This window comes from Merops nubicus, unplaced genomic scaffold, assembly GCF_000691845.1.
Source record: "Merops nubicus isolate BGI_N331 unplaced genomic scaffold, ASM69184v1 scaffold1126, whole genome shotgun sequence".
NCBI lineage: Eukaryota > Metazoa > Chordata > Aves > Coraciiformes > Meropidae > Merops > Merops nubicus.
Genome location: NW_008615385.1, coordinates 1 through 21,837, shown reverse-complemented (window position 1 = coordinate 21,837; position 21,837 = coordinate 1). Strand labels below are relative to the sequence as shown.

The following is a 21,837-nucleotide window of genomic DNA, read 5'->3' as shown; positions in this document are numbered from 1 at the left end:
CGTGGTATTAACAGCTCAGGTTTGATGTGTTTTCCTCATGTAAGAAAAAAGAAAACTTTTACCTCCATGGCAGTCTTGTTCAATGAAAGGCATCTGCCTTCTGTAAATGACTGGACTGAACACATGGGGGAGAAATTACCACAGCTCTTCAGCTTCAAGAGCTGTTTGAGAAGAGGCATGCTTTTGAATGCTGCAGTACAGAACAAAGGTGAAAACATACAATGAGTGATCTATAACATCTGATGGGATGTCACAGTTCTTGTAAGAGTGGGGCACAGATACTCTTCTAGTAGTGTGCTGGTAACAGTAGCTATTCAGATTGTTATGACCTTTTCTGAGACTCATGAAATACTCTATACCGTGGTGAAAAGCAGGGTCAGATTTTTTCAGCATAAAGCAGGACAAATTGATAACAGAATAAGTAATGCTTGATTAGATGAATGCACAAAAACAAACAAACAAAAAACCCCCTTACATTTGTACAGTAGGGAAATAACATCAGAATAAGAAAATATGGTGCTCTTTTGGTCTCAAAGGGGAGGAAGTCAGACTCTTGACTGAAAGTTTGCAAGTCAGCAATGAGCTAAGGAGGGCAAGAACTGCAATTTCTGTAATCCTGCTTGGTGAAGGTCTTGCCTAGTTCAGCGCTGGTGTTCTGCACCCCAAAACACAAGCCTCTGCTATTTGTAAGTACCTACATGTACTGCTCTGGCAGAGCAATGCTGCACTGGCTAAAGACAAATTACTGACTTGCAGTATTCTTTAAATGATCCAAAACTGTCTGACAAGGGGAATGAACCTTTTATAGTCCTCTGGTACATAACAAAGCAGAAAATACTGTTGTGAAACAGTATAGAAACTTGATAAGAATGGTTTCAAATTACACTTATGCTAGAACATTTTATTGGCAACTGTAGGCCTTCTGTGTGGTGACTTGGCCAAGATGCATGAGGAAGGTAACACTTAGCAATTGCTGTGTCCCAAGCAAGACTTGCAGTGTGCTGTAAAGCTACTTTTTAGGTTAAACCTCTACTATAGGACTCCATTTGTGGACATGGGGAGAGGCAGAGGATGCATCCCTAGTTTATAGTGGTCCAGCACATCCAGTTATACGTTGTAAACCAAATATGTCTTGGTTAAACCATGAAAGTAAGCCTGTGACTACAGTACTGCTGCTCTATGAACAGAAGACATGCAAACAGCATTAAATCTAGGTCATTGAATCCTTCATTGAATTCCACTTATTGTTTTTTTTTTTTTTGCACAGGTTAGGTGTCTAATGAAGATATTTGAACAAGCAGATGTACAAACTTGCTGAAGATGTCTGTTCCAAGCCAAAGCCATTCTATTATTGTTAACCCTCCTCCACCAGAATATATAAATAAGAAAAACAGTGGCTGTCAAACAAACCAACTTCAGTACTTAGAAAGGGTGGTCATGAAAGCCATATGGAGACACAATTTTGCCTGGCCGTTTCACCAGCCTGTAGATGCAGCAGCACTGAATCTTCCTGTAAGAACCATTTTGGAATTGGAGAATTACTGTGCAAAGTATTACAGGACCAGTGAATGTTATTTTAAAAGAGGGGGTTTTTTTTCTGATGCAAGGGACAGTGCAACACTACTTTTGTATATGAACTGCCTTCATTAACTCAAGTTTGCAGGAAAACTTCGATCTCTGGTTCATACTAAATTAGGATCTGAGGCTATAGTAAATGAATATTTCTACGGGATCGTAAGAATTCTTGGACAGGTCTCTTGGGGTTTCTGGATGTCGGTATTCTGCCTTGTCTTCCTGCCACCTCCCTGCTGGTTTTGCCATATTTCTTAACACTGCCTATGATGTGTTTTCTTTTGCCCTTGAGTTTATTTTTAATAAGAGGCAGCCAGCCTCTTTCCATGACAAATACTTTACAATGGAAAAGCAGATCTGATTGATTGACTTGAAGGTAAATCTGGATCCAGTTTGTTGTGTAGGAGCTATTACATTTATAGTACTACTTACTTTCAAATCCACTTTGGCATCTTGCTCTGAAGTTTCTACAGCAATTAAATGTCCCTATAAAAATATGGTAGAACATTCTTCTAGGAAACATAAGATCTGATGCTTAAGTTCTTGTTCTGTATTGCCTTATGGGTTTTATTTATGTTACAATTCAATTGCAACAAAGTCAATGAATATAGTGTCTCGTGACAAATTGTCTTAATTCAGGTATCTTTAGATTCTAGTTTTGGGTCACCCAAGCTTTCCAAGTCCAAAAGAAAACATTGGTTAGTCACACAGTGGTATTTCAGATGACCCAAAAGATATTGCTTTCAGTATATAAGTAGAAAGATGCTAAATACAACCATGGTACGTGTCCTGAGATACTTTTTTTTTTTTTTTTCTCCTTTCCCCAGCTTAAGCAATTGTACTGAGGTATCTCAAATTTCCAAGACTAATTCTACAAAACAATTGGTTCCATTTCAAGCAGACAAAAGCCTTTATCTGCATCTGTTTCTTATGGCAAACTCATTTGGACAGTTTGTCCAAAAGCACAATCAAAGTGACTACCTTTCTGTGTCTTTTCTTACCCTTTCTCCTTGGAAGGAACTGCCACTGAAGGTTAATATTAAGGGTCATTCAATCAGAGTCATAGCAACGTTTGCAGCTGGCCTCAGGCTAGTTCTGCCTCTCTGGATTTCTAAGACAGCCACTTGAATTCTAAAAGTATGTGTTAGTTCAACTGCTGCACAATAACAAGCAAACCTCTGGCTCCATGGCAAGGACAATGAAAGTATTTGTCTGCTTTGACTCTTCTCCAGGTGTTAGAAGATGCAGAATGGACAATATTTAATTATTAGCTGCGTTTAAGTTTTCTAGGTTTTGTTTTGGTCAGTTCAATAGTCTGGTCTGTAATGTATTTGACTTTTTAATTTAAATAAAATAGATTGTCAGGACAGCTTTAGAAGACACTTGAAGTAACTCTTGAAGTAGTAACTTAACACAATTATAACATGTGAATTTGGTGGAGATATTCCTGTTCTGTTTTCCTAAATGTGCCAGCAGGGAATTTGCCTCATGCTCTGAATCAGAAGCTTTTAGTCATGCTACTAAAATAATCACAACAGTTCAAATTCTGTCTGCCTTTTAGTCATATTGCCACATCTTCACTAGACTCACCTGGGAGGAAAGCCAATATAACCCAGGGGAATGAAGTATTTGATCAGCAACTGTTAAAACTTGGTGACTCCTTTTTGTTAGTGACTGAGTCTTTGTCTTTGTCGAAGTCTCTGGTTTCTTTTGTAAACTCCTCTGTAAACTGGAGTGCTACTTTAAGTCAGTGGCTTTGAGACAACAAATGAAAAGTATGTATACTTTCATAAGTACCATTACCAGTATAGCTCTGGATCCCTGGAGTTAAATATTCTTTGGGGCTTTGAACAGTGGCTGTTACATGAAAGAGCACGGAGAAAAATGAAGTCAAGAGTTCCTGAATGCTTACTTCCATGGTACCTATGACTATAGGGGAAAGTTTTTCTTCAAAAAAAAAATTTGTCCCAAGATAATGCAATTCTCTTGTAACTTAACTTTGATAACTAAATGTGTAAGAATCTTCACTTTCTAATATTAAAGATACTTGTTGCATGACTCTTTCAAACTCATAGGATTATTACAACATTATAAAGGAACCTATGGACTTGAGCACCATTAAAAAGCGTCTGGAACACAATTACTACACAAAAGCTGCAGAATGTGTTGAAGACTTTAAAACTATGTTCTTGAACTGCTACATATACAACAAGGTATGTGAAATGCAACCTCTTACTGGTAACTAATTCTAGTGAACAATGCAAACAAGTCTAAAATGAGCAAATGGCTACTAGAGCCTGCATTAAATCAGTCAATGTCTTTATGATTTTTTTTTGAAACTATTTTCTCTGAAATGTCAGGAGGGCTTTCTTTGAGCATTTCAACTGATTACATAGTCTTTTCTACACAAGGATTCCTCCTGCAGAATCTCTGGGGTTTAGCTGCAGAGCTCATGAGCAGGTACCAGGTAACTGCTATATAAGTGTAAGGCTACCAACCCTGAGCCATGCTCCACTCCAGCAAGTTGAACTAACCCAATCTGAAGTGTGAGCATCTGCCTGTGCTTGTATATTTGTCTGTCTTACTATCTTTAAGCTTCAACACCTTTCTTCAGAACATAGGAATGAATAAGAGTTACAGATCTGACTCTTTTTTTCTCTTGCTCTGGGAAGCTTGTGGATATAAAGTAAGTACTGGACTATGCAGTGGGAGAGAGGGAGAAAGTGTTTCAGTACTGAAGCAACTTGTATTGAAGTGTGCTGGGGGACAGCGAAGGCAAGGGTCTCACTGTTACTGGTAGGTTCTTAGAATCTGGTGGATAGGGGTTCTGTGGAACGTTTATTTTACAAGGTAGTCCTCTATTATTGCAGCCTCTCCCCTACTTAATGTTACTGCCCCTATTTTGCAGCCAGGTGATGACATTGTGTTTATGGCCCAAGAACTGGAAAAAGTGTTCATGCAGAAAATAGCCAAAATGCCACCAGAAGAAAGGCTCGTGATCCTCAAAAAAGCACAGATAAAAGTGAAGAAGCCAGAAGGTAAGGCCTACGCTGAATTGTTAACACAATAACCAAGCAAAAGCTGGAAATGAGGAATCTGTAGTCTGTCACAGCTCAACCCTGGAGCAGTCAGAGTGTTCTCCACTCTTCCCAGAACTTATCAGACAAGTAATGACATTGCCATAAGGCTTCAGCAGGATTCAGTGCAGTCATAATATTTTTTGTAGGTACTAGCTAAATTTCCTGTTTTCAACAAATGAAGTGTGTTTGAGAGGGGAGGGAGGTAAAAATCAGAATTAATAACTTAATCAGAAATGTAATAGCATAGCTTCACAAGCAAACCTCTGGTGAAATGCAGTGCTCTTACCCACATAAAAAAAAAAGGATGATTCAATTAAGACATCTCAAACTTACAAGGAAATTACATAGTAAGTGCTTGAAGTGACACTTGGAGGCCTAATTGCAAGGGTCCAGGTAGTTACCTGCAGCTTACTACTTACCAGTGACTTCCTATGTCTTTTTAATTGCTCTTATAACCTGTTTCACTCATACAAAGTGCTCATCTCTGCATCTAAGCTTTTAATGTTGCCGAAGAGCACACATTTATATTCATAGACGTAAGACTACACAGTGCTCAGAATATGTGCATCTCAGTGAGTTAATCTGAGGACCTCTAAGGCAGTTTTTCTAATTGGAACTGATATATACGTAGGTATATTGGAGGTATTGCACTCAGTTTTGAGGGAAATGTTAGCGCTGTCTTGAAAGAGGTGCAACACTATTCACTCTGATGCCTCTTAATTACTTGCCTTCTGACAGCCATGGAGCAGTGATCTTAGCTAGCTCAGTTCTTACTGGGTCACTTAACAGGTGTTCCTATCACTTAGCTGTGCAACTGTATAGCTCTTCAGGGTCTGATGACTTAATTTGCTTCCTCTCACTGCTGTTAGTGGTATGGTAGTCCTTGTTGCTGGTAGCATCTGGGGAAAAAAAAAAGCTTCCTTAAAATAGTATTGCAGTTTGATAGATTTTGGTAGCTTTCTTCTCAAGGTCTATCTGAGGAGCAACACTAACTTTCTGTGATCTGGTAGATAGATATGGAAAAGTAGTGGATTTCTTTGCCCTTTGACAAGGATTTTTAGAGGATTAAGAGGCTACTCAGCTGGCTTCCTCTTCTTACTACCTTACTTGACTGAAATCTCATGCAATTCATTGCCTTGGCGGAATATGTTGGCTGAACAGGTAGAAGTGATTTCCAGAAAATACTTCTGTTGAGAAATATGTTGGAAGCTGACTTAGCTTTTTGATTCTCAGTGATTACAACAATTTGTTGAGATGCTTTCATAACACCATCTTGATGATATTAATGCTTTTGAAGTCCCCTCATGCCCTCTGCACAAATATGCAGCTTGCACAAATTTTTGAAATGTTCTAAGCATTTTTTTTTTATTTGGATAGTGGAGCATATTGCTTTACTATCCAAGGTCAAAGAAATACTTGTCTTTTGCAGAATTTCGCTTTAGAGTCAGATCTACATACACAGCTTATTTCCAAAAAAAAAAAAAGGCAACTGACTTCCATTTCAGAGAATGTCATGGTGTCGCTCAGCATTGGTATTTAAACTAATACCTGCAAATGTCTATGGGAACTCAACAGAATCACAGAGCTGGAAAGACATTAGTAATCTAACCAGCCAAATCAAATATAGGAAAACATTGGTCTAAATTGTCATCAAACCAGTGATGAAGACCTGTAATACTGCTAAGCAATATATGCAGGTCTTAATTATGCTTAGGAAACTTGAACCTTCATGATGTAGTTTGATGCACCTTTTACTGTTTTCTACATACAAATTAAGATCAAACAACTGGACTCTCTTATTGGCAAGAATGTTTTTGCAATGTACAGGATTTAGCATGATGTATCTTTAACCTTCCCTCTGAAGCTAATCCCCAGCTTCCTTGAAGCCAAATACATGTAATCTGGTACAATATTCTAGCTGAGGTACCAATAGTGCTGAGCAGAGGAGTGTACCAGTGGTGCTATGCTTAACAATGTTCGTTTGTATAGTTAGCACGTGGAATAGTGGTTCTACTGACAACCGTTCAATTTGATCATGAATGAAATTAATTGTGACATTTGAGACCTCACTTGAAAACTTTCTATTTTAAAATGACCAGAAAAAAAGCAGCCCAACCCTGGCACTTCAAATGAGCGAAGCACAATGCAGAAACAAGCTGAAAGCAGTGAGCAGCCTCCAGTGAGGACTCAAGAGCTACAGCAGGTTACACTAGCTCCTTTGTCTGCAGCTCAGCTGACTGCTTTAACGCCAGCTGCAGTCACTATAACAAAAGTAAGTTTCCTCAAATAACTTTCAGAAGGAAAGGTATTGAATTTGCTCCTTGAGGCGCTAACAGCAAAACCATAGGAGCCACGCTTACTGCAATCTCTTTTCAAAACCTCTATTGTGGTAGAAGATAGTAAGAGGTCTCTATTAAATCCTCCAGGCCTCTGTGAAATAACTGGGCCAGCACTAATTCTAGAAACTAAACAGAAATTGAGATGACTCCCTTACGCATCTTTTCTTAAAAATGTGATTTTAAAATGTTGTTCTGAAAGAAATAGTGAACTTTAAGATGGTTATTCTTAGTTGTAAAAGTCCTGATACTTTTTTAGATTGCATGTGTGTATAGTCTGAAGGCTGATCGTTCTCTCTGTTATGTACATCTGTATTTTAAACTGTAAAATTTTCCTTTCCTAGGCAAAAAATGGTGTGAGAAGGAAGGCTGACACTACAACTCCTAGTACTTCAACATTTGCAGCAAGTGGTGAATCTTCTGCAAAATTTAATGAAAGAAAAGCTGTTAAAGCATGCAGCAGTGAAAATGAAAGTATGATACCAAATAAGCTTCTGAAGAGATGCTTTCCAGATTCCCAACAGTCACCTGAAATTTCTAAAACGGTTCAGTTGTCACAACAACTAAAACGTTGTAATGAAATACTGAAAGAAATGTTTTCTAAGAAACATGCAGCATATGCATGGCCTTTCCTAAAACCAGTAGCTGATGCATCTTTCTCACTTGGTGAGAACAAAAGGATCATCAAGTGTCCTACAGACCTTGGAACCATTAAAGTAAGCATGTTACAAAGGGAACTGGACTTATTTGTGTGCATGTCTGAATAACTTGTGCACTGACTGGATCTCAATAGTCTTAGCTGAAAAGGTGTCATGAAAGCTGCTTCCCCTTTGAAAGAAATAGTGGGCATAGAAACCATATACACTTATCTCTCTCAACAAACTAAGCCACAGCTTGCTCAGGTCTTCTAAGTGTCATTGTGCATCATGGCTAACCTACCTGTCTGTTGAACAAGCTAATATAAGTAGTGTAAGCTAATGTAAGAGTAATATAAGCCCTGTGAAGCACTCCCATGCAGGCTGCACATGAAGCATCTTTCGGTCTGTATACACAGTGCTGTTGCTAATGTTCTATAAAACAAAAGGGAATCCTGTAATGTCAACTTCTGCTTCTCTCTGAATCTCGTTGTCTGTGGTGAAGTGCCCTGGAACATCTACACTTGATATCTGCATGACACCTTTCACCTTTTCTGTGAAAAGGAACCTTTCTAGAGGGACATATGCGGCCAGTGTTGTCTGAATAAGGCTAGGGCACATATGTCTGGAGCTGAAGTATTTAGCGAAGTTCAGATCCACTTTTCCCACAAAAGTTGAATTTCAAGCCTACTGAATTATCTTAAACTGGCTTATAGGGAAACATTTCTCTATTGCAAGAGTAAGCAGTAAATGGAGCACCATTTTCATAATGGTTCTTAAAATATTTGTCTTGATACAAACTGAATCTGATACTGGATGTCAACATTCTTATTTCTCCTCTTTTCCTGTCAGTTCATGGTGATGCCCTCTACTTTTAAGTCCTAAATGTACATTAATTTTCTTTTCCTCTAGAAGAAAATGGATAATGGTGAATACAGAAATATACAAGAATTTGCAATGGATGTTAGATTGATGTTCATGAATTACTACCAACAAAATTCTCCAGACCATGAAATAGTTGCTATGGCAAGCAAACTTCAGGTGAGTTATCACTTAAGTCAGACTTGAAAAAAGAGTAGGATTTTAAGATTCCTTTGGGGTTATCTCGTGTGCTGGTGTAACATCTACTAATGTATCAATTGCTGTCTTGCTATGTAGTTATGGAAAACAAGCAGTAACTTCATAATGCTTTTAGAATTCTGGAAAACATGCTGACCTCTCTGCTGTTCCCACACCAAACTCCTCAGGGCGTTTTTGAGGTGTACTTTGCCAAAATTCTTCAGGAACCTCTTGCAAGTGTTCCTCTGCTACAGCCTAAAAAAGAAACGACAGAGGCTTATTCCAGTGAAAGCAGTAGTGATGACTCTTCAGAAGAAAAATCATCTGAAGACTCTGAACAGGAAAAAATGGTGCACCTTGCAAAGCTTCAGAAGCAAGTAAGCATTAATACTCAATGTGCATGACTTATAAGCTCTCATAGCACCACTTGCAATTGTCTGTTCTAAGGCTTAGCACTAAGAATTGCCTTTTAAAGGATTCTGTAGTCATTTTTCTTAATACAGAACTTTAGTCCCATTTGAAAGTACCTCCAAATGTTAAGCCAGTAGTGCCTCAGCAAATACAAACCGGTATTAGTGAATCATTGCTCTAGTACTCTTGCCTATCACTGCTTCAGATGACTCTCAAACTTTTAAAAACTAACTGTTGCTGTGGTATGATGAGAGCATCCAGATACTGCATGCATAGCTTAGTGGCATATTTTTCTGGTAGTGGCATTTCATATGGTTGAAGAGCCCTGTTGTTGCGCTTGGCTCTTTAGAGCTGCACAAAAGCAAGTCATTAAATTCTACTTCAGAAAGTTAAGTATGAAGTAAAATGGAAGGAATCTCATGCTCATGCTAATGTGAAGCATGGCTTTGCATCTCTGGCTAAGAGTAGAATGGGTCTTGCTTTTGCTGGAACACAATGCTTTTAACCTGCTGCTGCTGTATCCATGATCTATGGAGGAAATTAGCATTTGTTCTACTAGTCAAATGAGGGCAGTTTTCAGTATTTGTCATGTAACATCACGTTATGGATACAGGTGTGAAGACAACCAAAAGTCTACAAGCCAGCCTTAGCAGCAGTGAAGTATTTCAGTGTGTCTGAGTAGTAATTCTCATGGCCTTCTTTCTTCTAATTCCTATGAGGTTTAAATAAGCTTGCATTAGGTATTTAAGCTGTTAGTATGTCCCAACTAGTTATTTTATACTGCAAAATATCTGGGATTTGTGGGTTGAAGGTGCAGAAGCCCAGTGCCACTATATTAAATCAGTAATGCTGTAGAGGTCTAATCTAGTAAGGCATTTCTGTGCTTCCCAAACGCTTGAAATTCAAGAGAGGCTGCTGGCTACTCCTACAATGATTTTTGCTTTTTTTTACTCTTCACAAGATGCTAGAAGACACATGCTGTTGTAAAGCTGCTTATTTTAGGCAGACAGTTCTATCTTATACACCAATAGTCTGTGTGTGACTAATCTATAATATACTAAGATGACCGAAAAATAAACCTCATTTGGAAAGCAAACATCCCATTAATATCAACTCAGCAGCCACAAATGTCCTGTGATATTTATTTTATTGTTCCTCCTACATTGCCTAGTATTATCAGCATTATATGGGTGGTGGGTTTTTTTGCTTTTGATAGCTTAAAGCTCTTCACCAGCAGTTCCAGGCTTTGACCAGAGCATATTTACCTGCACTGAAAAAGAAGAAAGGGAAGGCTGAAAGGGAGAAATGTAAGAACATGGAAAAAGCAAAAATAAAAAGCCTGATTGAAAAGAAGAAAAATGTGAAACACAAGAAGAAATCTAAGAAAAAGCTGTCTCTAAACATGTAAGTGTGGGGGACTTGGGTGGGTGTCAAATTATTTCAGACTGCTGTTACTGCAGTATACCTTTTTTCTTCCAGTCAATCAAAGGAAACCATGCAGCAGGTCTTGTTGGCACATATGTCAGAAGATGAAGATGGTGCCAAGCCTATGAATTATGATGAAAAACGACAGTTGAGTTTGGACATTAATAAACTCCCTGGAGATAAGCTTGCGAAAGTAGTCCATATAATACAGTCAAGAGAACCTTCACTGAGGAACTCTGATGTTGACGAGTTAGAAATAGACATTGAAACTTTAAAGGTTTCAACACTCAGAGAACTAAAGAAATATGTGGCAATGTGTTTGCAGAAGAGACCAGGAAAGCAGCAGAGTATGTAGCATAAATATTCTTTTTTTTTTTTTTAAAATCCAACACAACCAAACCCTTCAAACCAACTACAACAACAAAAATGTTCGTTTCTTTTCTGTTTTACTGCAATGTTAATTTCTGTTTCAGATGCAGCTAAAAAACCAAAAGAACTACTTCATTTGGAGAGGAAACAAGAGGTAGAGAAGAGACTACTGGATGTCAATGGTCAACTAAATGCAAAGAAGGAGAAAATCAAGTGTAATGGGATTCTTTTACTCATTTCCAACAGATAGAGCTTAAAGTGGGATTCTCCCCTTGGTATTATGTACTGTTAGGCAGCTGGGGACTTTCTCCTCAGAACAGCTGAGGTCTTAAGCTTCCTGTTTCTAGTCATAAGATTCTTCTTATGTTGAGTGAGCTGGAGTCACAGCAGCAGCAGATTTGGTCAGTCACTGGTCCTGTCTAAAACACCTTCCTTATTCTTGTACCTAATCCTTTATTACATGTAAAGATGGTAACACCTTCAGAGTTTAAAGGACAGTGAACACCTCCTTTATGCTGACATTTGAAAATATGGTGGAGGAGGAGAAGTGTCCCACAGTTTAGGTTGTTGGCAATTAACTTTCTGTGGCTTAGAGATTTAAGAATAACAAACTCTAGTCATACTTGTTAGGTTGCAACCTCACTAATGCTGTTGTGCTAGCAAAACTTCTGCAGCAGTGACAGGTGTGCAGTGTTGTCTTAGTCTTAAGGAAGTCCCCCTGTAGAATCAACTCAAAAATGTTTCAGTATCAAAGCCAGAAATTCAGTACATGCTTGTGCATATCTACACTTACTGGTGGTTCTCATCAGGGTCTGAGAACTGATCAGTGCAGACGAGGCTCCTATTATAGGTAAAATTGTTCCCACTAAATTAGAGGGCAATAACAACGCTCACTATTGTATACCTGTTAAGCTCCTATATAAAGCCAGTTAGTTGAAATGATAGAAGCAGCCCTGCAAGACAGGGCCTTGCATCCAGCATTAGCTCAGTCAGCAGTCTTCACTGTCTTGAAAACATCCTAGAAAGAAAAGCTGAAAGAAGCAGTTGAAATGAATTGTGAAGGATATGTTGTGGGGAGAGGGGCAGGAGGCAGCCCAGGGAATCTTAACAACTGACATCTGGCTTGTTTGCAAGAAAGAGCTTAATCTGGCATTTAAAGATGCGTCCAGGGAAATGGGTATCTCTGTAGCTTCCCCTTTTCAGAGCTTCCTTCAGAGCAGCACTCCTTGAAAAAGTTTTGACTGCAAACTCACTGTAAACTAGAATTAAATCATCTTTGCAGATGCAAAATAGTCAGATGGTGGGGAGGTGGGAAAAAGATGACAATTCTGGAGTACATATGGCTTTGGAAAGAGGAGAGCTGGCTATAGATAAAGACCTCAGCATGCAAGTCTGGCAGCAGCGTCATGCACAGAAACAGGCTCTCAACAGCAGGAAAACTTATGGGGGGAAATTGCTCGAATTGTATGTTAAGACAGCGCTTTCTTAACCTATTTTAGGATTGTAAGTTTTGTGACTACAGCTCTTTCTTGGCTATTTCATTTATTCAGCTAGCTTGCTGCTGGTAAATCTCCCTCCTCTATGGAGGTCTCAAATTCACTGCTTAAATCAACAGCTGACAAGGAAATAGTAAATGATAACTATTGTATGGGAGAATAGACCTAACAAGATTGATCTTAGTCTTGTGTATGAGGACAGTACCACTGCAGATTGTTCTAAACTCATTCTTTTTCTCCTGCAGCTGAAAATGATGCTGAGTCCAGTTTTAGACCAAGCAGACTGAGTGACAGCACCAGCTCCTCAGACTCTGGCAGCAGCACTAGAAGTGGTTCTAGTTCCTCAGATAGCAGTGACTCTGAATCAGGTCAGAAAGCTTCCTTTTCTGCTTGTGTAGGGTTAAAAAAAAGTCTCTTATCAGTTAGCATCTGTTGTTCCACATGCTTACCAACGATTTCAGTTACCCTTGTAGCTTTGCTCCATGCTGAAGGCTCAACTGCAGTGCTATTAAATGAGTGTCTTCATACTGAATTCGTAGGTTAAAAAAAAAAAAAAAAAAAAATCACTGCATCCACTCAAATTATCAGTGAAAAACTTTGGGCACCAAAATCAGCTAGCAAGAGGTCTGTGTATTTAAGCTGGGGGTTTGACTATTAGGCTACAGCTTACTCTTGTGGGTTTGATTCCTTTTTGAAAGTGTGATGTAATTTATTTTTCATCTGATCTGCACCTTGTGGGTAAGGCTTAGTCCCTAATCCAAAGGACAAAAGTGCCAACAGCATTGACTGTAGAGCCAAAGTCAGTGGTGCCCCTGGTGCTTAAGCTGCCTCAGGCATTACATGTAATGCCCCTCAAGGGACATTACAGTGTTGTAGCATCAGGATATCATAATGATGTTCCTGCCTATATGCATCTTTTTGGGTTTTTTTTGGGACAAAACAGATCTGCCAATCTGGAGGTCTACTATGTAGGTATCTATATGAGGTAACAGTGTAAGGTGAGGTGAATGCTCACCATTTGCAATGCAGGGGAGCAAACACAGTGAAGTCATTGATGGCAGCAAAGACCTTGATCCTGCATGAATCTTTGTGGTCTTTTTTTTTTTTTGTATCTGGAAGAATTTCTCTAAACACATCAAGCTGAAGTCTCACTATTCAAGATAATGTTCCTTCCACTGTGAGGTTTGGCTCTCTAGGTACAACTGCAACTCACATCCTCTATGTGTGAGCAATGAAGCATATGCAAATGACTGATTTTATTTTTGTCTATCCCCCTCTTTCTGACCACTTTGCTGTATTTACAGGTACGGAAACCTGCCCAAAACAGATTGGAACCAGGCAGAACTGTACAACTTGTATGGAAAACACTAAGGTAAACTGACTGCAATGGATATAACTTTTTTGCCCTAAACAAAGGTATTCGTTACATACGAAGGTACTGGCAATGACACAACTTTATCAGGAAATGATGAGTAGAATAATGGTTTGAATGCTGTTTGTTCTGTAGGACTGATTTATACTGAGATGTAAAATTTGCTGTTTGTTAAAAGTTATTTATGTATCTGTGTAGAAACTGATGTACTGGGAGTACTCCTGAGGCTTTTACCTCTTACAGTCACTGAGATAATTCTGTGTAGGGTGAAATGACAGGGGGAGAATGCACCACACATCCCACCTGCCCTCAAAAAAGGGAAATCCTCTCCAACTTGGTCTTTGAGTATAGAATTGACCTAACAAACTATGTAAACCCCACTTAAATGTTTCTTTTTTTATCTACTAATAATCTCACTTCTACACATGATAAATAAGCCATAAAATATACTAGTAATTTTCAGGATACTTTGTTACTTTGGTATTAGTATGAGCAATGGCAGTTTTAGCTGGAAATTTTTATTGCCTCTAAGACTGAATCGCTCTATTCCTGTATATACAATGGGTGTTAATTCTTGTCAGGGTTAGCTGCCTTTCATAATTTCCCTTGAAGCTACCAGAGTTAGAGACCTTGGGTTTCAAAGCAAGACCACAGCAAAGCCTTCATTCTTCTTAAAAAAGACTTGCTTTCATTTCAAGTGCTTAGCTGGACACAGGAAACCAGGCTACAAATGTATTATTCAGCTGCTGCTTCTCCACCTTCATCAGCAACGATCAAGGGGAGGAATTATGCAACACTATTTTTTTTATTTTTTTTTTTTTTTCTTTAAAAAGTACAGCCTCTGCAGTGACAGAACAGCAGTAATAAACTTGAGGAAACAGGATGTAGGAGTCATGCTTCAGCTTGGTCAGTTGTAACAGCCTCTAACAGACTGAGTAACAGCAAACATAATACTCCAAATTCTCACATAACATTTTGTTCTCATGGGTTTTCTGTATCTGTCAGACCTAGGCTAGTGCATTTTATCTCATGGGATTTTGTCATGCAAACTCTTGGAAAATGATAGACCGTCACAATACAAAGACCACTTAATGCTACAAACAGTTGAAATGGGGGCGGTGGTGGGGAGAGGGGATCAAATACATGTAGAAAATAAGAATTGGCTGTATTAACTACTGTAACCTCTTTCTAGAGAACACCACTGTGTTCACAGAGGACGTCCTGCAATGCTGTCCTGCAAGCACAGCCCTCATCTCTTACTAGTAGCTTGCAAAATCGTGGATTGTCTGAACTGCAGCAGCCACCTCCCAGCATACTGCCAAGTCTTCAGCCTTTACAAAATACCTCACTTAAACTGTCAGAACAAAATACTCAGTGTCCCTCAGGTAACATCTTTATGGTAATCATCTCGGTTATATTTGACTGCCGAGGAAAGAAGGGATGGCAGAACTAATGTTTGCACCGCCCAATAAACTTATCTTGGGGTTTTGGAGGCTTTCAAGTGAGTATTAGAACAAGTTCTTGCAGGGTATATGTTATAAAGAGCATGATGTGACAAAGTGTGGCAGACTTGGGGTTTCAGATTACTGGGACACTTGTGGGGCAGAATAGTATTAAAACAGGAGAAAGTGTTCATGCCTCACTGTAACTCGTTTCATTAAGGTATCATTTTCCATCTCATTGGAGGAAGTGCTGAACACCTTTAAGGCAGGAATCTGGTGCTTAAACTCCTCACCACCAATCAACCTCATGTCTGAAACCCTTATTAGCTGAATTGAAGGCTTGGTGCTATAGGATCTCCAAAATGATTGGTGTTGTCTAGACATATGAAATATTAAGTTGCTTAGAAACTTGATCCAAGAAGATATTCTTTTTCATCTCTCATTGCAAAAGGTCTAGTGACTTGAGACACTTCTGAGATTTTGGTAAAAGACAGCTTGAGCTTGTAGCTGATCAACTAAGAAATCAATTAAGAACTAATTAAAAATAACTGTCTCAAATCATGTAGCTAGGATATGTATCTTCATATCCAGTTAATCCCCAGGTCTAAACAGTGACCTAATTTTGAGATGTAGGACTGCACTTTGTGCACTAGGGGAAATCATACACTACTTCTCTCTCAGGTATAATCCCAGCTGTTTCTGCTCTGCATGATATTCCAGACCAGCAAACTCCTCAGAGTACTCCAAGGACAAATCAGTCTTCTGTCACCCAGTGCACACATACTCTTCCAGAGGTGAATACATGCTTCTCTCCAATACATTAAAGTCAAATAATTTCTTTAAAGCATGTTCTTACTCATTTTAAATAAGGTCTAATGTACTATTCCAGGCTTAAATTTGATGCAATGAAGGTTTACAACAAAAGTTCTCTAAAACCCCACTAAGAAAGTTATTCTTATCCTTTAATAGGGCATTAATTCATTGCTTGTTGGCTGTAACACAAAAGGAAGGAGTTTGGCTGATCAATTTATCAGGTTTATAATGTACTATAAAGCTTATTTTAAGTTTTTTTTTTTCATGATATACCTATTATTTTCATGATAACCTATATAAGGGTTACATATGTAACCCTTACACGCTTACTAGTTAAAAGCGCACCCTGTAAACCTACGGTTTCCCAAAAGAGATAGGAAAACAGAAGTACAAGCTGCCTGTTTTCTAGAAATACCAATCTCATAAATGCAGTAGTATACTCTGAAGACTCTAGAGGCTAGCCTGAAAAAGCACGTTGCTTTCTCTTCCTGCCATGGAAACTGTGGCTCTCAGGTTCACAGATGAGGTTGTGAAATAGTCACTGCTGATTTCTGTCTTAGTATGGTTCTTGGAGAGTGTCCTTGTTAGAAGGGCCTCTGTGTTGCAAAGGAAGTTATTGATGTTACTGCAGCAGCGTGCTCTCTTCCATCTTAAGATGTTTAACTATCTTTTTCAACATGGTTTCAAACATAGCTGTTTTAGCCAGGTTTTAATAGCTTTTATCTTATGAAATGGATAGGAAATGTCTCTTGAGTCTACAAGCACAAGAACATGTCCTGCAACAAGAGAAGCAACTCACCCTTTTCCATTTGCATCCACAGTCTAAAGGCAGTGAGGCTCCCCAGTTGAAGGAGATTAGTACAGAATCTTGTACAGAGGAAAAACTACCCCTGAACTGAAGTAATACATCTGCCCTTACCCTGACTCAAACTAGAGTGGAGCAACTGTCTTTGCAACAGTAAAAGCCAACTTCTGTTAGGTTGTACCATGTCAAGGGTTAAAGAGCTTCTATCAGTTTCTCATTCTACCTGCTCTGAGCAGTTTATGTTCTAAATCCAAAGTGTTTAATGTAAGGCCTTGCTTTGATTACCATAATATGAATGAAATCTCTTTCTACACTGGTATTTACAGAAGCTAGAGATGTAACAGTTTATTGCTCTAAGCTTCCAAATCTTTAATGCTGCTGCTGTATAATAAGAATCCACATTTAGCACTTTAGAATATATTTGGAAGTCTAACTTCTCTTCTAGGTATCCAACACAACTTCTCAGGTTGACAGTGCTGATTGGAATGCACAAGCTGAGAAAACAATGTATCTGGACAAATCGAAAGAACTTCAAAACCAAGCCAGTGAGAGAACTGCTGATTCAATATCCATAAGTCAAGAGCAAAGTATGTACTGTCATAATAAAAACTGTAGTTCAATCAGGGCTGCAAAGTTAAACACATATATAAACTTGGGTTAAAGAAATAAAATACTGAACACTTGTACATGAACCAATCTGCAGAATAATGGAAGAGCTGCTGTCTTCCCTTTTTTTTTTTCCTCTCCTTTATTTTTTTTTTTAAAAAAAAAAAAGCTAAATGAATGCTTGGTTCTTGTTTTTTGTTAAAATATATATATATAAAGCAAATTACTTTGATTTAAGAACTTATGCCTAGTACTGAATTCAGAAAGCTAAATATCTCCCATGCTTCTGATGCTCCTATCTGCCAAACTTCACTCTCCTTTCCACTGTCATCTTCTGAAGCTTCATAGAGCTCTTTTCCCAGGGCACTTTGGGTGTATTTCAAGTTGTCATCTCTTCCTCTGGGTGAGGAAATAATGCAATGTTGAACAAGCTTTCACCATGGAACAAACTTGCATTTATTCCAAGAACACAGGTTGCCTGGAAGCTTGCATTCCATATAGACATGCATCATCCTTCATATGTATTTCAAAGTAAAGAGTTCTGAGCTCTACAGTGAACATCGGTGCTGACAGCCTAGTGTTACTAGACATTATGGTTTTGGTTCCTCCTCTACTCTTTCCTCTCTAGACTACAGGTATAGGCCTGAAGAGGGGAAGGAACAAGCTTCTCAAAACTTAACTTAAAAGGTACAGACTTCTTGCTGATGAGCTCTTAAATTGTTGCTAAAAAATAAAGACAAGTATGTGAGTTACGTTGAAGCAACTCTAAAATTGATTCTTTAATTCTCCAAGATGATCTAGTCAGTATTTTCATGGTCTTAACACTCCTACTCATATGCATACTTCCCCCTTCATTTAGACTTGTAGCAGCTGCAGCTGATACATGGGTTCCATGGACTCAGCTAATGACCTTCAGTTTTAAAGTTTTGATGCTGCCTGAAATAAATCACGCTTGCTGGTTTAATATTCACAGAAGGATTAAAAAAAACATAGCCAAAACTATTGAGAAAGCTTCCTCCCTTCTATACTTATTTACAATTTAGTTTCTATTTCCTTTAGCTTGCTTTTCCCAATCCTCTTTTAATTTGTACCATTTCTGTCTTCTCCCCTTTTTTCAAGTGTCATTTGTGTGGAGAGTTGTGAAGGAGCTCCTGTGTTTCATTACTGGATAGTTCTTGTACTAGGCTCTGCCTAATTTTCATTAAAATTTAATTAAAAGTTCATTGCTAAGCTGAACTTCAGCATTATGTTTAATGGAGGTTTTAACAATGTTAAAGGTGTAGCTATCTGCCCCCTTCCATAATAAATACAGCAGTGTCTGTTCCTGCAATGACACGTCCCAGCTGTGCTCAGTGTTACTATAAACTCCAGTAGAAAAATAGAAGGAGAGCAGGGGAAATATAGCCTTTTGCTTTTGAACGACAGCAAAGATATTGCAACTGTTGTAGGGCCTATAATCTATTAATAGAAAGCATAGAGTGTGCTCCAGTACTAATGCATCTACTTAGACCAAAACAGGGAAACTTATTTTAGAATTGGATGCTTAGAGCCATGCATTGAATTTTGTAGAGAATCCAACTGTCCTGGGCCTTTCTGTGAGGTTACTCACCTCTCTGAAAGCAGAGCTCTCCAGTTCAGACTTGCGGTGCCCCTGCTGGCATGGGTGCAGGCTCAGCGCACCCCTGCATTCAGCGGAGGCTTCTTAACAAGCTTAATTTAGGAAACTGGTAGTGACTTGCTTCCCTTTAGATTACAAAGCAGTGTCTCTCAATGAGGGGTTCTGTGGAGGCTGGCATTGCTGCCAGTAGCTCTAAAATGCGTGTTTGGAAGCCCATGGCTTCAAACAGGTTTGACACAGCATCGTATTCCTGTTTTATATCTAGAGCTTTAGGACAGCTGTGACTATGGATTTTAATTCATCCTGAGTTTGTTTCAGGAAGATGACCCTGGCAGACATGATGGGTTGATCAAATTGACCTTAACAATGGGCTTAGACATTGCTGGGTACGTGAAGCTCTTGCTTAATTTTGGAGTACTAAGTGCTGAAGACTGTCAAGTTTCTTACAGAAAGATTCAAGCTGCCTGTATGAAGATAACTGATAAAGGAAAGATGGCTATTGTATGAAGAGGGACACCTTATTTCACTAGTTCTCTAGAGGAGGACAAGTCTCTAATAATGGTGTTGGATCTAGATAGGCTTTGTGGACTTGCTTTGGGCCTGGAAACCATGAAAATCACAGAATGGTAAGAGTTGGAAGGGACCTCTGGGGATCATCTAGTCCAACCCCTCGCTAAAACAGGTCAGCCTGTTCCAGTGCTCTGTCACTCTCACAGTAAGGAATTTTTTCCTCACGTTCAGATAGTACCTCACGTGTTCCAGTTTGTGTCCATTGCCCCTTGTCCTGTCACTGGGCACCACTGACAAGAGCCTGACCCCATCACTTGACACCCACCCTTTAGATATTGATAAGCTCCTCTCTCAGTTGTCTCCAGGCTAAACAGATGCAGATCTCTTAGCCTTTCCTTGTAAGAGAGACACACCAGTTCAGAGAAAGAATATATCAGGATTTGGAACACTTTTCAATAGTATCTGAGAGACTTCAAAGGTCTTTCATCCATTCTATTCCACTGTACAGTAAAAAATCTCCTGCTCCATTGCAACTCTACCCTCTCACAGGCAAGGTGTGAGAGCATAGGGTGAAGGCTGGGCACTGTTCTTGAGTTTTGGAGGCTGTGAGGTTTTTCTGAACACTCATTTAATGACAAACTTTGCTGAGCATTTGATACTTTGCCTCCTGCATTCTAGATTCATACATCAAAGAGTTTTACCCTGTGCAGAACAAATACCACAAACAGCAGCATGTTATCTTAAGCGTCTTATCAAATGTTTACTTAAATGCTGAAACACCTCAAACTGCAGCAGAGGACCACTGCTGAGTGATATAAAATATCTGTGGTGTTCACATCTTTCTAAAATAGTGGCTTTCTTATAATACGCCTAGATTTTCATCCCAGAAGCTCTTTAGAAGGCAATATAGCCAAGTAATACATAAAACATGTTTTTAAAATGTAGTAAAAAAAATCCCACCCCAACCTACCCTACAATATGTGACTTTTGTTAGCTGTGTTTTATTCTAACCAGTCCATAGTACTACAGAAGTCTATTTTCAGGCTTACCATAATGACTGTAGGAAATGGTTCCTGCCTTTAGACAGTTTTTTGAAGTCTTAAACAGTTTAGAAAGTGTTTTTCACACAAAATAGTACAGAACTTCTATAGTAACACAGCATATCAGAGTTATTAACTGGGGTTTTTTTTCCCCTCATAAGTAATAAAGAGGTAACAGCACAGAGTATTCATGCAACCTGTAGGCTACTGGAAATGTGATGACTAGCTTTTACTGCCTGATCTATTTGTTGGGTTTGTTTTTTAAGAAAAATAAAAGGAAAAAAAGCTTTAAGCAAAATGAGTTAATGTGATGAATGAGGTATTATTCAATAATGCTGGAATCAAGACGGAAGAGGGCTGGATGGTTAGGGGGTTAGGAGGTGAGCAGGTAGCAAGGCGCCACCTTCAGACTTTTTGACCAAACTTTTGGGACATTCTGCTGGGACCTCTCCTGCGTTAATATCTCACCTGTAGTTGAGCTTAACCATTCCTTGCCCTGCCCCATACTGGAGAGAAGTGGTCCAGTCCAACATAAGTTTAGAAAATGTTTGGGAGCATTTCTGTCATTTTGAAACAAAAATAATAATACTAAGAGAAGTTGCAGTATAAGTCAATTTCTAGAATGACTAAATTTTTATCACTTTGAGGAAACATAGTATATAAAATCAACATAAGTAAAAATTCTTTTTTATTTTTCTATCAGGTCATTGTACACCTACAGATAATCCTCGTGGTCAAGACATGCTAGAGCCAAAATGCAAGATTCTTCCAAAAAAGGTGAGTGTTGTTTAAGCCCTATTTGAGGAGAAGAGCTTGAGTATACACACTAGGATCAATATTTCCCTGTCCTGGGATCTTCTCTGAAAATAATGGTCTTTTACAATTCAAATCCTTAGTATCTGACAGATCTTGGGTATGGATTTATCTTATTTCTAGTGCTAAAACAAACAAAAATGTATGGGAAATCTGTCGTCTCCAATCACTTCAGAATGTAAATGATAATGAGTAATTAAAAAATAATATATCCATATTGTCATTAAAAATATGGCTTATCTCATTTTGGTGGGTTGACCCTGGCTGGATGTCAAATGCCCACCAAAGCTACTCTATCACCCTCTTCTTCAAGTGGATAGGGGAAAGAAAATATAATAAAAGGCTTACGGTTCGAGATAAGGGCAGGGACACTGCTCAGCTATTACAGTGACAGGCACAACAGGATTGACTTGGGGAAATTAATTGAATTTATTA

General features: G+C 38.8%; 1 protein-coding gene across 1 annotated transcript; it reads left to right on the top strand.

Annotated features, from left to right (window-relative positions):
* Positions 1-1,320: 1,320 nt before the first annotated feature.
* On the top strand, positions 1,321-21,366 carry LOC103775037 (bromodomain testis-specific protein-like; the record flags this gene model as incomplete). Its single annotated transcript, XM_008942481.1, has 14 exons — positions 1,321-1,512; positions 3,648-3,785; positions 4,481-4,610; positions 6,752-6,924; positions 7,333-7,704; positions 8,536-8,664; positions 8,871-9,059; positions 10,310-10,497; positions 10,573-10,865; positions 10,998-11,102; positions 12,629-12,751; positions 15,879-15,991; positions 17,261-17,402; positions 21,293-21,366. Coding segments are annotated over exons 1-14 (2,361 nt in total), but the record flags the coding sequence as incomplete, so codon positions are not given.
* Between the last annotated feature and the right edge of the window lie 471 nt (positions 21,367-21,837).